This window comes from Alligator sinensis, unplaced genomic scaffold (genome assembly GCF_000455745.1).
Source record: "Alligator sinensis unplaced genomic scaffold, ASM45574v1 scaffold768_3, whole genome shotgun sequence".
Taxonomy (NCBI): Eukaryota; Metazoa; Chordata; order Crocodylia; family Alligatoridae; genus Alligator; species Alligator sinensis.
Window position 1 is genome coordinate 854,703 of NW_005842135.1, and position 13,313 is coordinate 868,015.

At 46.3% G+C, this 13,313-nt stretch overlaps 1 protein-coding gene across 6 annotated transcripts in view; it reads left to right on the top strand.

Moving 5' to 3' along the window:
• SLC8A3 (solute carrier family 8 member A3) overlaps positions 1 to 13,313 on the top strand; it is a 208,956-nt gene that overhangs the window by 181,622 nt on the left and 14,021 nt on the right. For 4 of the 6 annotated variants that reach the window (XM_025205983.1, XM_006025176.2, XM_006025175.2 and 1 more), the window contains one exon: positions 1,797 to 1,814. The exons of the other annotated variants lie outside the window; for them this stretch is intronic. In XM_025205983.1, coding sequence (XP_025061768.1) covers positions 1,797 to 1,814 — 18 coding nt within the window. The remainder of the gene's footprint in view (positions 1 to 1,796; positions 1,815 to 13,313) is intronic. 6 annotated transcript variants of the gene reach the window in all.

Here is a 13,313-nt window from a genome sequence, read left to right on the forward strand (position 1 = left end):
GGGAGGCAGCACACATCCCCGACCCCCTGCTCACCAGCAGGGAAGAAGCTGGTGCTGAGCGCGAGGAAAAGCAGCCCCTCGCCTACACCATGGCCAGCGCCCCACACTGCAGGCGCTTGCAGCCCACGCGGAGCTGTCTGGAGCAGGCACCAGCAGCCTCATGTGGGCTGCAGGTGGCTGCAGCGCAGGGCGCTGGCCATGGTGTAGGCGAGGGGCTGCTTTTCCCTGTGCAGGGAAGGAGTCCAGGGAAAAGCTGAGCACGGGGAGGGAGGGGGGGAAGAGGCCCCTCCCCTGCCCTGCCCCCCGCCCCACCCCTGCTGCTCACAGCCTGCATGAGGCTGTCTGGAGTGGGCACGGGCAGCCCCACATGGGCTGCAACCTGCTGCAGTGCAGGGCACTGGGCGTGGGGCAGGGAGGGGCCGCTTCTTCCCCCCCCCCCAACACTCCTTCCTTGCCCAGGGTCCCCCCTCCCCCCACTTACCTGAGCTTCCCTCACCGAGGCAGCCACGTGCTCCCAGCCCAGAAACTGTGGCTGGGGCTTCTGGCTGAGGGGTGGGGCCAGGTGGGCTGCTGTTGTTGGAGCCCGCCAGGCTTCCCCTGGGTCCTACTGCCCTTGGTTCGTGTCCAGAAACCAAGGACAGAGAAATATTAATTTTCTACATTTTTTAGGGGCCCTGCAGGCCAGATAGAATGGCCTCGGCCCACGGGCCATATTTCGCCCACCCCTGGATTAGACCAAGAAATGGTCCTGTAGGATCTTTCTTTCTGACAGCTATGAGGAGATAGGGTTAAAGGAGTGTCATGTAATCAGTGTCAATGACAGCAGGACAGCTGTAAGGGACATTTTTTGAAGAAGAAATTTAGTTTGTTCTACACAAGGTGCACACCTGCACTTAGCATGGGGCTACAACAGAGAGGTCACACTGCATTCAGCCAAGACTGTTGTCACTCTTTTCCCCTTCTCCAACACACTCATGTTACAGCGTGTCCTAATCTTGGAGGACCAACTAACTGCATTACAACACATTGTCATGCTGCAGTTGCATTCTTATGTGGTGACACCGTATGAGACATGTCAAAACCATACTGTCATGTACACACCCAACTAGAAGCAAAAAGACTCATGAAGACTCAGTGTGATGGTACACTGTGACATCTACATTCTGCTTGGGATTCTCAATCTCTGCAAGCTATGCTTGTGTGATACAGGATAGATTTGTGAAAGTCAGGACTTCCTTGTGAGTCCGGGAAGATAATGTGTGGCAGTCCTTGCCATGTTCTTCTCAGTGAGCCCCACTCCCCCACGGTCTGCACTCTCAACAGGCACCCAAGAAAATCTCTCAATGCATCAGCTGACCGAGGCCTTCATGTTTTTGTCGTGTCCTTTCTCCACATCTGCACACTGCACTTCCAACTCATTTTGGGTCACTTTAGCTCATCTCAGGTCCAGGTGTCAGGTGTGACAATTCCCACACACACTTCCTATCCCCTACCTACTACCTCCACCCTCCACAACCCAACCCTCTGCCTTTGCTCATGGGGAGGGGGAATACTTCCAAAAAACAAAGCCCTTGATGCACACCCATTTTTTCCAGCCTCATTCTCATCCTGCTGCTATTGGGCATGCTCACAGGCCTGCACCTAGCATGTGGCTACAACAAAGAGCTCACACTGCATTAAGCCAAGTCCATCGCTCATTTAAAACTGCCATCTGCAAATAGCCTTTACAGCTTTTCCCAATAGGATATTAACTCTCTTCCTGTTTTCTTCTTTCTTTTGTTTCTCTTTCCTTACAGCGCTGCTGCTTACCCAAGGTAAGATGGCTTTTATTCCTTTCCTCTGTCTACTATGGCTTTGATTCCAATCTCTCCTTCAGGCAACCTTTTTTGTGCTAATACTTGTGTTGCAGTTACTAGTGATGATGCCTGCCCTGCTGTGTTAAGAATGCCCCAAATGTTGACTCATGGGCCGGATCCAGATGTGCAGGTACGTGTGGTTTGTGACACCGCAAGCCTCTTTGCAGTGCCACAAACTGCATGTGTTGCATGTTAAATGGTGTGCAGGGCTGCTAATTAGCAGCACTGGGGCAAAATTTGCTTCCAGGATTTCCCAGTAGCAAAAAAAAACCCTGGAAAAAAATGTGGGACAAAGGACACCAACGTGCTGTGTGTCGGGACAAACGTAGAGACAGGGGATCAGGCAGCTCAGGGCTACCTGCTCCCCCATCTCTGTGGGCTGCAGAATCCCCATGCTGAGACACCCAGCATCCCAGCCAGCCGTGGAGCACGTGGCTGGGGCGCAGCATGCCTCGAGACAGGAGCAGGCAGCCGTGACTGAGAAGCCCCCACTGAGGCACACAGAGACAGGGAAGCAGCCCAGGGCTGCCTGCTCACTCATCTCGAGGTGTACTGCGCCCCATCCAACTGCTCCACAGCTGGCTGGGGTACAGTGTAACTCAAGACAGGGGCTCCACAGCAGAGCCCTCTCACTGAGGCATGTGGAGACAGGGGAGCAGCCAGCCCAGGGCTGTCTGCTCCCCCATCTCGAGGCACACTGCAGCCCAGCTTGCCAGGGAGTGGATGGCTGGGACGCAGGGTGCCTCAGCGTGGGGGCTTCGCAGCGCATGGAGACGGGGGAGCAGGCGGCTCTGAGCTGCTTTCTCCCCCATCTCCACGTGCCACTCCCCTGCTGGCTGGAGCACAGGGTGCCTCAGCATGGGAGCTGCCAGCCGGCTAGCCTTTCGCTGAAGCACCCTTTACCCCAGCCAGCCCCCACTGCAGCTCATGGAGCAGTGGGACAATGTGTCCCACTGCAAACCACACAAGCAGAGGTGTGCACTACAGCCCAAAGTAGCAGCATAAATCTGTGCTGCTACTATTTCTGCTGCTGCAAACACACGCCCCTCCTTGTGTGGATAACAGCCATGAGGGTCTGGCTCAAATCCAAGACTTGTTGCCCCAAATCTAGGAAAATAGCCTCAGTTGAACCTCCAGGTCTGCTGTACAAGAAAGTATTGGATCTCCTCTTATGGTCACCTTGCCTGGCCATTCCAGTCACAAATCTTCCTTCCTGCAGCCACAGTGCTCAGGCCTAATGGATCCAAGTGTGGTATTACAGAATTCATGGTGCAGGGCAGTTCATCACCCCAGAGGAATCCCCCTTAAGGTTGAGCATAAGACTAGCCCAATGTTTCCTAGAACACAGATGATGTGCCAGATTTATAGAGGGTGAAGTATAGATTTCCCCAATGTGTAAGCAGGGCAAGCTCTCAAGGAGGCCATTATAAGGAATTCAGGGCCTTCTCTCTGCCCTATTGTCACCCCTGCATGCCCCTTCCTGAGAGTCAGATGCTAGCAAGGCCAACAGGCACCAACAATTGTCATGCTCAGGTAGTAGACTTGAGTAGTCTTTGCACCATCTCTGTGGTGTCACAGAAAACACCTTCAGTCTTGCCCAATATTAGGACAAAATTAAAGAGAAAAGCTGAAAGTAAACTCCTCTTACACAATAGTTGTAGCTGGTTGGTCACATCCCACCCAGTGTTGGCTCTGCACTCTTTATTTTCTCTGCCTGTGGGCAGGACTCTATATTTATTAATACTGAATCTCCCTTTGTTGCCTGAAAAACCCATTACACAAGACTCTCTAGATTGCATTGAAGCATGATGAATTCCTCCTGTAGTTCTTGTTATCCCTACACTTCCAGATTTGAATTTTGACTAAGAGAAACAGTTGACAACACTAAGCAGCAGGCAGGCAAGGTACAGAGCGGGACAGGGATTTGTTTTATTTATTTTTTACCTAAACATGGAAGGAGTCCTGAACTGGACTGTAGCTATTAGGAAGTGCCACTGCTTGTAGACTAATAGATTTTTTAGTCTGGGGACAGAAGCAGTTGTGCAGCTCCCTGGAAGGCTTCTACAAATTTAAGGCAGGTCACTCATCTGGGTTTGTAATACCCATGCTATTAAGGCAGTCAAATCATATTATGGCCAAGACATGTTTTGCAAATCTTTATAAGAAAACCTTCCATCTCTTCTTTTCTTAGAAAAGCCCAAAACTGCCGTCCATAGAATTTACTCAGAATCCCAAATTTCATCTGGCCAATTAGCAGATTAATACCAGAGGAGCCCCAAATTTCAGTACAGGGCACTTAAGCAAAATGTCTCTGACCCTCTTCAGCTTCAGCAGAATTGGAATAAGTCAAGCACAGCCTTTCTCAGACTACTTTTGTTGCTTTAATTCAATAGCTATGTACCTTGCTCAGAACCTGGGGAACCAAATAATTTGTTTTAAAATAATATAAGTTCCCCTCTCTGTTGTGATCCAATCTGATTGCTTTTGGTAGGTATTATTGGATAATTCAGTCAACAGCTATAGACATTTGCTGTTCAGTTAACAGAGGAAAGGCCAAATTTCAGGCCACAAGGAAGAGGAAAGGTCCATGGGGCATAGTGCCAAGTTCCCCTTTCCTTTACTGCATTGTTCTCCTTATAGGCCATAGTAAATTTAACTTTGTATGACTTCAAAGAAGTGGGGGAGCTGCCATTTAGGAGGGTGTGTGAGCAGTTGTGATGTATATAGTGTTACAGCTGAATGATTCTGTAGTGATGCAGGTTAGCTAAATTGATAATATTTTAATTTGGAATGAAACAGGGTTAAATTTGCAAAGGTTTTGCTACACTGGTTTCACTAAGGAGCATGCAAGCCTAACACTTACATCATAACTGCTTATTTTGGCTTCATTTCCTATTGATACAATTGTTACATCCTTCTGTTATCCTAGAATGTCATGGATTGGGTCTGTTGTGTGCAGCCCCTGGGTTCTGTATGAGGCTGGGCTGACACAGCTTGTGCATGTTTAAAACTACAAATCCTGGAATAGGAAATTCCCAGAACAGTTTTAAACATACACAGACCACCACGGTCCAGAAACACCGACTGGAGTACCACTCAATACTGGCTGCAGCTCATAAGTAAAAAAAGAGATGGCATTTTCACTTAATCTGTGCCATTTTAAATTGAGAAAGTATGAACTTTCCAGAATCCTTGTACAAATCATGTCATTGAAAATCTCATTGAAGTTTGCCTTTTCTCACACGGCCCCTTCTGCTGCATCTCTGAGCCTGAATGGTGCAATCGCTCCGACTCTAGCCCACCTTCTGGAGCTGCCCTCTCCCCCCAGCCCCGTGCCTCTCTCATGTCTCCTGGCATGTCAGGGGGTTGTTTCTGTTTATTTCACATCTTTCAGCTACCACTGCTTGCTCTTTTGAAATCCAACAGCTATTAACCCAGGCCTCCTGCTGCTCTCTGTCTCTTCTCTCCTTTCCTCTAGCACTGATGTTGGGTTTCTGCCTGTTGCCTGCCTCGTAGTTGGCTTGTGACTAGTGATGAGTAAGCCTCAAGTAGTTCAGATATTTATTTCTGTTTGCATTAGCATTTGAACCCTGCATATTAATTGCCATATTAATTGGCAATTAAGATGGATCCAAACAATGACCTCACAGCCAAGCAGCTCCTTATTTGGGGTGAAGTTCAGAACATGCTGGCCCCTGCGTGTTTGCAGCTTTGGACGTGGCTCTGTGGGTGGCTGGATATTCCCATCTTGCTGTTAAGCAAGATTTCCAGTGCTGTCTGCTTCTGGCTTATTAGAATATCTCACAAGAACACCTTCTTCTACGCGTTATTGTTTCTTCTATGCATTATTGTTTCTTCTGCTCCCAAACCTGAAAATAATGAACCATGTGAAAATGAAGATTTTTTTTTCTTGAAACAATATCTTAAAGTAAATAGGTTTGGATGGTTTTAAAGCTTAACATAAGTAATTTTTATCCAAAATGACTCAGCAATCCTTACTTGTACTCAAGAACTGGTTTCAGATATGTCTGATAGCAGTTGGATTAAAGCATCCATTTCAGCTGCCCAGAATAAGTATAGTAGAAGGACGCTGTTAGTCTGATCCGGAACAAGGGATTTTTTTATGGTATAAAGTTTTACTAGCCTGAGATCAACAGAGATTTAAACAAAAATTCTGCTCTTATCATATTTACTTGCACATCACCCGCACTTTTGCCCCCAGAATTAGCCTTCCACAAGTGGGGTATATATCTTAAGCTGGGAAACTAATTTTTCTTCCCAGAATAGAAACATGGATATGCTGCATGATGGCCACTGCTTCTTTTTCCTATTCTTCCCTCCAGTTGCTGCATGGAGGGAGGAACAGAGTCCAGCAGGAGCAGATCCCAGTGCAGTGACATGGTTGTTACCCCGCTTTGATTTGTACTCCACCCAAAGTGTAAAACCACCTGCCTAGAAGCAGCAGGAGCATTTATATTCAGGCGGTGCTGATAGAGTCAACCAACTTCATGGCTTATTGTAATCTGTCCGATTCCTTCTGATTGCTCTTCACTCCACAGGTGTTAACGACCCTCCCTCTTTTTGAATGGTTTTGATGGTCCACTAATCAAGCTATCCTTTTTTCAACAATCTTGCTGTTAGCTACTGCTGGTCTCTCAGCTCTTGCCCTGAAAACTCTTTTAGCACTTTTCAAAATCCTAGATTCTCCCATGGGGGCCAGTCCTCAGCAGCAGCTACAGTTTCAGCTTTTGGCTGAGCAGCCAAGAGCTTCAGGCAGTTCAGCTGTTCAGACCGTAGCTTTTTGCCTAAGTAGGAAAGGGAAGGGTGAGTGAGCTCAAGATGAGGTCACCACTATGACCTCCCTGAGGGTACTAAGCAGGATAACAGGAGTAACAAAAGCAGAATCCAGATCTCTGGCTCACAGGCCTGTTAGTTCATCACCTCAGTTATTCTCATTGGTGCTCCTCTTATTTAGTAATAGTAATGTGAAGTGAATGTTCCACGTAATCTTTATATGAGGAAACCCTGATACTGTTCATGAATTTAGTAGTTGTTTTTTAAGGTACATCCAGTGGCTCTTCTGTCTGCAAAAATGGTCACTTTTACTTTGTCTGAGAGCCGGAATGGCAAGCCAGTTCAGGTTAGGAGAGAAAAAAAATCCTAGGACTCCTTACCCAAATCTCAAATTGAAACCAAACCCTTCCTGGCATTCATAAACGTCTGACTAATTGCTTTGCTTTGTCTGCTTACATTTATGAAATTGCCTTGGCAGTTTCTGATGCCAGCTAGGTTCATGGAGAAGCATGACAAAAAGCTCTTGTGGTGTTTGCAACTTGACCAGAAGCAGAATTTACTGAAAATGTTTACCAGAGCCCATTGCCACAAGGTTTCTGGACTCCAGAGGTTCAGAAAAGTGGCTGGGGAGACGCATTTCTTGGGGAAGCATCCAGCTGCCTAACTTCTGGCCATTCACCCATATCAGTGAAAACATCTCAAAGTACTTTCTGAATTAATTGATATAGCCTTGTGTCTCCAACCCCACACATACCATTTTATGGAGTGGGAGGCTGAGCTACAAGGAGGGTAACTGATTTGCCTAAGGTATGTAGAGAGCAAGGAATACAAAAATGTGCTGATTCCTAGTCTCATGATTTAGCCACGCATGATCCTTCCTCTCGTGAAGCTGCAGGTTCTCCCAGCTAACGTGAAACAAACTAGTGGGCATAATGCTGGATGCATAAAGCTTCGAATCATCATCCATTACCTAAACAGATTTCTGCTGTCCTCTTAGGAGGAAGGAGCATAGACTGTTCTGTCCTCAGAGAATACATGTGTTCAGCTAGAGGACATACCAATATGCTAACCTCAGAAACAAGTGTCTTTTAGCCAGCAGTCTTCTCCAGTTTTGACTGATGGATTGACAGCTCTCAAGGGAGGGGGCTTATTCATGCCCAAGGTTCATTTTATTTAACTGGGATTTTATTTTTATTCAGCTGCAACAGAAATCCCATTTTAATTATCAGTTGTTCTGTGAAGTGACAGGAGAACGCCATCCCTTCCCTTTCCTGCAGAGCTCTCCCAATCAATGCTCAGAAGCCATGGGAAGGGCCAGCCCCCCTGCCCCCGCCCCTTCTTGCCCCCCCCACAACTCAGCAAGGTGGAACCAGAATTTGGTGAAGAAAAGCAAAGGTGAAGCATCTTCCCCATGCCAGACTGAACTTCCCAGGGGCAAATGCTCTTCTGTGTTTACAGAATTGAGCTTGTTAGAAGGAGCATCACTGAGACATGAGATGGAGGAGGCAGTTCTGTGTCTCCCATCAGCACCTCCATCAGTGTCACTTCATTCCTTGGTATTAGCTGATGTGCAGCCAAGTGGGGCACGGTGTGTTTCACACCAGTAATAGGAACATGAAAACCTCAGAATGCTGCACTGAGATGACTCCGTGCTCCAAAGTGCTTCTTCTCTAGCATAACACGACAGCTGGTCTGACCCCCTTCCCTTTGTCCTACCTGGCCAGCACTTCTTTTCTATTCCACATATCGTTGTCCCCATGCACTCAGCACAGTGTCCAGATCTTTGCCACTTAACTGAGTTGAGAGCTGCTCACATCCTATCCACCACAATTTGACTCCTAGTCCTGATTCCTTTCAAAGAGCATCTTTCAGCCACTGCTAGTTCTTACCAGTGGTTTGAGGTCTCGGGGCACCCCATTTCCTTCCTACATGAGAGACCAGGGGCCAGTGACCTGGCAGTTGGGTCACATTGTGAGGGGGAGGCTAGGCAGGCAGAGGCGTCTCCACCTAGAATCTGTCTGGAGTCTGGGCTATACTACAAAGTTGTGCCAGCCTAGCTATTCTGGATGGGCACGTGAAAAGATCACCCTCAATGCAGCTAAACTGCCAGTCTAGACACAGCAATTGCCAGAATGGCGATTCTGCCACATTAACTTCTCTTAGTTGAACTGGTAGTATAGTTAAATTGACAGAAAAACTTTCTGCTTCCATATGCCACATTTCCAATAGGGGGCTCTGCCTGAGATGGCAATGGTGGCAGCAGCCCTGTAATCTAGAAAAACCCTAAGACTCTCCTAATTTGCATTTGCATCACAAAGGATGAAAATCTGTCCTCCTCCTCAGTTTCCAGCCTGCTCACATCTTAAGTCCCAGTAAATTAGTGCAGAGCTGATCAGTACAAGGTAATTGTTTATGGGTGTAGCTCGGCATCATTCAGACTCCTTCTATGAAGAGGTTCCCACATGAACATCTTGAAGAACACTTTTTTTTTGATGACTGCTCGTTTTCACAGATGTCACTACACTTCTCAGTTCAGAGTTGGCACGTTAAGAAGTGCCAAAAAAGGATCTAGTTACAGTATTTCCCACACAAAATGCTGACATTTAAAAAAAGCTGAAATTTCACACTAATCATGCGAAATTTGACACTGATTTAGTGTCTTCCATATGGAGCTCCAAAAGCACTTTGCAAACATGAGTAGATTAAGCCTCATGATAGCCGTGTGAACATAAGACTTATTTCCACTATGTGGCTAGAGGAATCAAGATCAGAGCATTACTTGTCTAGGGATGGATAGAGCTCAAGTCAATGGAAGAGCCTGGGATAGGACACCTCAGAGGGCTGCTTTCTCTCCATCGAACTGTCCTTCCCTCTTTACCAGACAGAGCCTGGGCTTTTCAGACAAAATTTCCAGGCTGACTAGCTCTGAACAAGGCTGCTGGGTATTTATCTGAAACCTGGCACCACTTACCATAGCAAAGCTTTTGCTCCCTCTTTGTCACACTGAAACTGCACTATATGGTCTCTCAGGCAGCCTGCCTTTCTATCCATGTGAGCTGGAACCACTGCTTAAGAATTGTCCATGTCTTCATTTCCTACCACCATCCTATCCTGCTTGTTTATCTCATCCAGCTGGGACATGTCTTTTAATTATTAAGTTCTTTGGTGCCATGACAGTTTTTATGTGTATACAGCACTTAGCACAACAAGCCCAGCTCAGTTGAACCCTTTATGCACTGCCATCAACTGCATGTTAAGTAATAACATTAGAACTCACTTGTGTTCAGAATCTAAACAGTTAAGGGGAATCCTTCCCTTCTGCCTTGCACATCTCTTGGAAGCAGAGGAGGGAACCCATGAGGAATTGGCAAGCTCGTTTTCTTGCCTGGTGTCTCCAGACCTTATCAGGCCTAATTGGAGTTGACAGCTGGGAGTCCAGGGTGCACTCCACATTGAAAGCTGAGTATTGAAGCTGATACAAACAGAAATCACGGCTGGTTAATAATTAAGCTGCGGTTTGGCAGCATTCACCTTGACAGTCTTGACCTGCCAGATTAAAACTGTTTTGTGTTTTGTTTTGTTTTTTTAAACACAGCCCTTGGTATTCTTCTGTTGAGGAAAGGGGATAATTTTAATCCACTCAGGTGTATAGGGCTATAGCAAAACAGGAGCATCTGACTAGGCCCCTTCTCCTGAAGAGCCCCCATCACCTCTTAGCAAATAAGTCCTCAAACATTATGGCTACATGTACATGTGCATGCATGCAAGTGTGTGCACATACACGCATTCACGCACGCGCGTGCACGCACACACACACACACACACACACACCCCCAAGTGAATTTTAAATAAACCCAGGGGAATTTTAAATAAACCCAGGCTTAAACTGAACTTTGGTATTTTCTGAAAATATCTAGTGCTTAGGACAACAATCTGGGAGCCAAACACTTGTGTTGTGTGTCCCCATCTGCTGCTTATTTGTTCCTTGGGAAAGCTCTCTTCCTTGCTCTGTGCTTTGGTGTCCTCCTCTGTAATATAAAGATAATAATATTTCCCTATCTGCACATTAGGAGATTTTATTGAAAAAGCAGTGGATGAGACACTTGGAAGGCAGGATTGGTCAGAAAAAGCCTTTGGAGTATGCATTATATACCTCAGGCAAGATTAACTTTCATCCATGGTCAGGGTCAACGAATATTGCTGGATCTCACCACAATAACTGATGCCGTCAATCACCAAATACTGTCACCAAATACCACAATAACTGATGCTGTCCATCACCAAATGCTGTCAATCACCTGGGTCCCCATCAGAAGCTTGGCATGGCTGAATAGGATTCACTGAAATGGCTCCAAAACTCCCTCTCAAACTCAATCCCTAAGAATCGTAATAGGCAGCTACCCTCCCACTTGGGCTGTCACCTGTGGAGCCTCACAAGTTTCTTTCCTGTCATGCTAAGTATGTGAAGGCTCAAGTGCAAATAGTATGTAGGCCATGCCCCAGATCTATATTCCAGTAACACCCAACAGTATCAATACCATCTCCCAGATACCAAGGGGATCAATACCAGGATGAAGAAAAGTTGGTTGAAATCGACCCCAAAGATGAAAGTTATGCTGATAAGCAGAGGAAAGCACAAAGGACTTTTGAAGTCAGTATCAAGTAAGATTGGTCCTTTATGGCTTTCTCCCTGGATAGTTAAAAATGTTTCCTAAAATCCCTTCTTCTATCTCCAGGTTGCCCAGATTCTCTGCAACACAAACCACAAAAAGCACATTTTCCTGGTGCTCTAGCAGCACCTTGTCCCCCCTTTACTAATTGATACATATTTGTTGTCTTGATCTGGTCTTTGTGAATCATTTAGTCATTTTCTGGTGTTCTTATTTCCATAATTTTTCCACTAATTATTCTGTCACACATGCCTCTGGATATCAGAACATGCAACAGTGTCCTCCAAATATGTAGAAGGCAGAATGTTGTCCTCTGATATTGTCCTGTCCCAACAGCACTGTTTCTTCTCTCATAGTAACCTCTTGCCTCCCATCTCTTGCTCCCCTGTCTTTGAGTGCCCTTACTGGCTTGTGCCTAGTTACTGCCTGATTTTCACCATTTTCTGCTTCCTCTGGTTCTGCACAGTTTTTTTTTTTTCCACATCATTCAGAGCACGTTGATGCACATTATTGGTTCCAAAAGATGGATGCATTTGTCTTTGCTTTTGTGATGGATTAAAGTAGTGTTGACTGCCATAGGAGTCCTTACATGTTTTATAAACTCTGCAGGCCATGTAAAGCCTTGTTTGCAGTCAATCTGGCAGGAGAGTGTTTATAAACAGACTCCATGCAGAGTTTATAATCTCTATGTGACTGCTGATGAAGAGTAGAAGGTCTTCTGGAACCCATATAGGACTTACAAACCCTTCAGGAATCCAGCTGTAACTTCTCCTGCCTGCAGCATTACCTGTGCTTTTTATAAATTCTGTAGGAATCCCTGAATAATTTCTTCCTCAATGCTCAGCCAGAGTGAGGTGCCCCTCAGTTATGCTATTGTCTCCCTTAGAGCCCTTCCAAGACTGCAGCTTGAGGTCTATGTGGGTAAATGGGCTACTTTCAAAAATTACACATGGCATCCCCAAGCTTTTTGTTAAGATTAAGCTTTTCAGTAAGGATGACCCTGGTGCCTGCTGAGTCAGTTCTGCAATCTCCAGATGTATTTGAGGGCCATGCGGTTGTTTGATCATTTGTTTTTAGAAGTTGCTTGAAATGTTCTATTAAATAATAATTGTGGGCATTGCCCATCAGCTCAGAGCTTGCCTCCACCAATCAGAGGAGGCTTTTTCCACCAGCAGAAAGATCCTAATGTGAGAGAAGTTATAGCATTCCCTCCAGCAGGCCCAACAGTGTCAGGAGGAGACTTAGTTATCAGTAGTAGTCACCTCTGCAACCCTGGTATCACAGGGAAAATCCTATTTCTGACCGTCACCAGGGGAAGCCACTGTCCTCACTTCAACAGCCCCAAGAGTGTCACATGGTTGCTTCTGATGTAGCTGCAAGGAACAACAGCAGTGTCCACCTGGGAGACTGTAGGAACAACAGTAGCACCCTACTGGAGAGATAGGTGTATCCACTTTATCATTAACTTAACGACTCAGAGCAGAAGGCTCTATGATAAAATTCAGACAGTTATTTCTGGCTTCTTACACTAGACACCAATCTGATTTGTCTCCAGTGACTGTGCCCTCACTTGCTTTTGGCATACTTCCAGCCATCTAAAGAACTTTCTCTCCTGATTTACAGTTTTCAGCCCTACAGCATCTCCCAGTCCTCCTGCCACCATCACTTGTCCTGCTGCAGATTCCTGCTCATCCAGGAACACTTATAAATCCAGCTATGTCACAGGGATCTTCCATCCTTGGGGCAAATGCAGAAGCAGAAGCAGGGATTCTCTCATTCCACCTTGTCACTGCAGCTAATTCCACATCCCTTTTCCAGCGAGAGTCAATAGCCATTTGCTGGCTTTCCAATTCACCCCTTGACAAGGACAGTGGAATTGATGTTCCTGTCAGCAGCCTGGGAACATAGCAACAGGATGATATAATTAGGACTGTTAAATCTACAAGCATGGTTCCCATGGGACCTGATCCTGTGAGCAAGCATGGCAACCCAG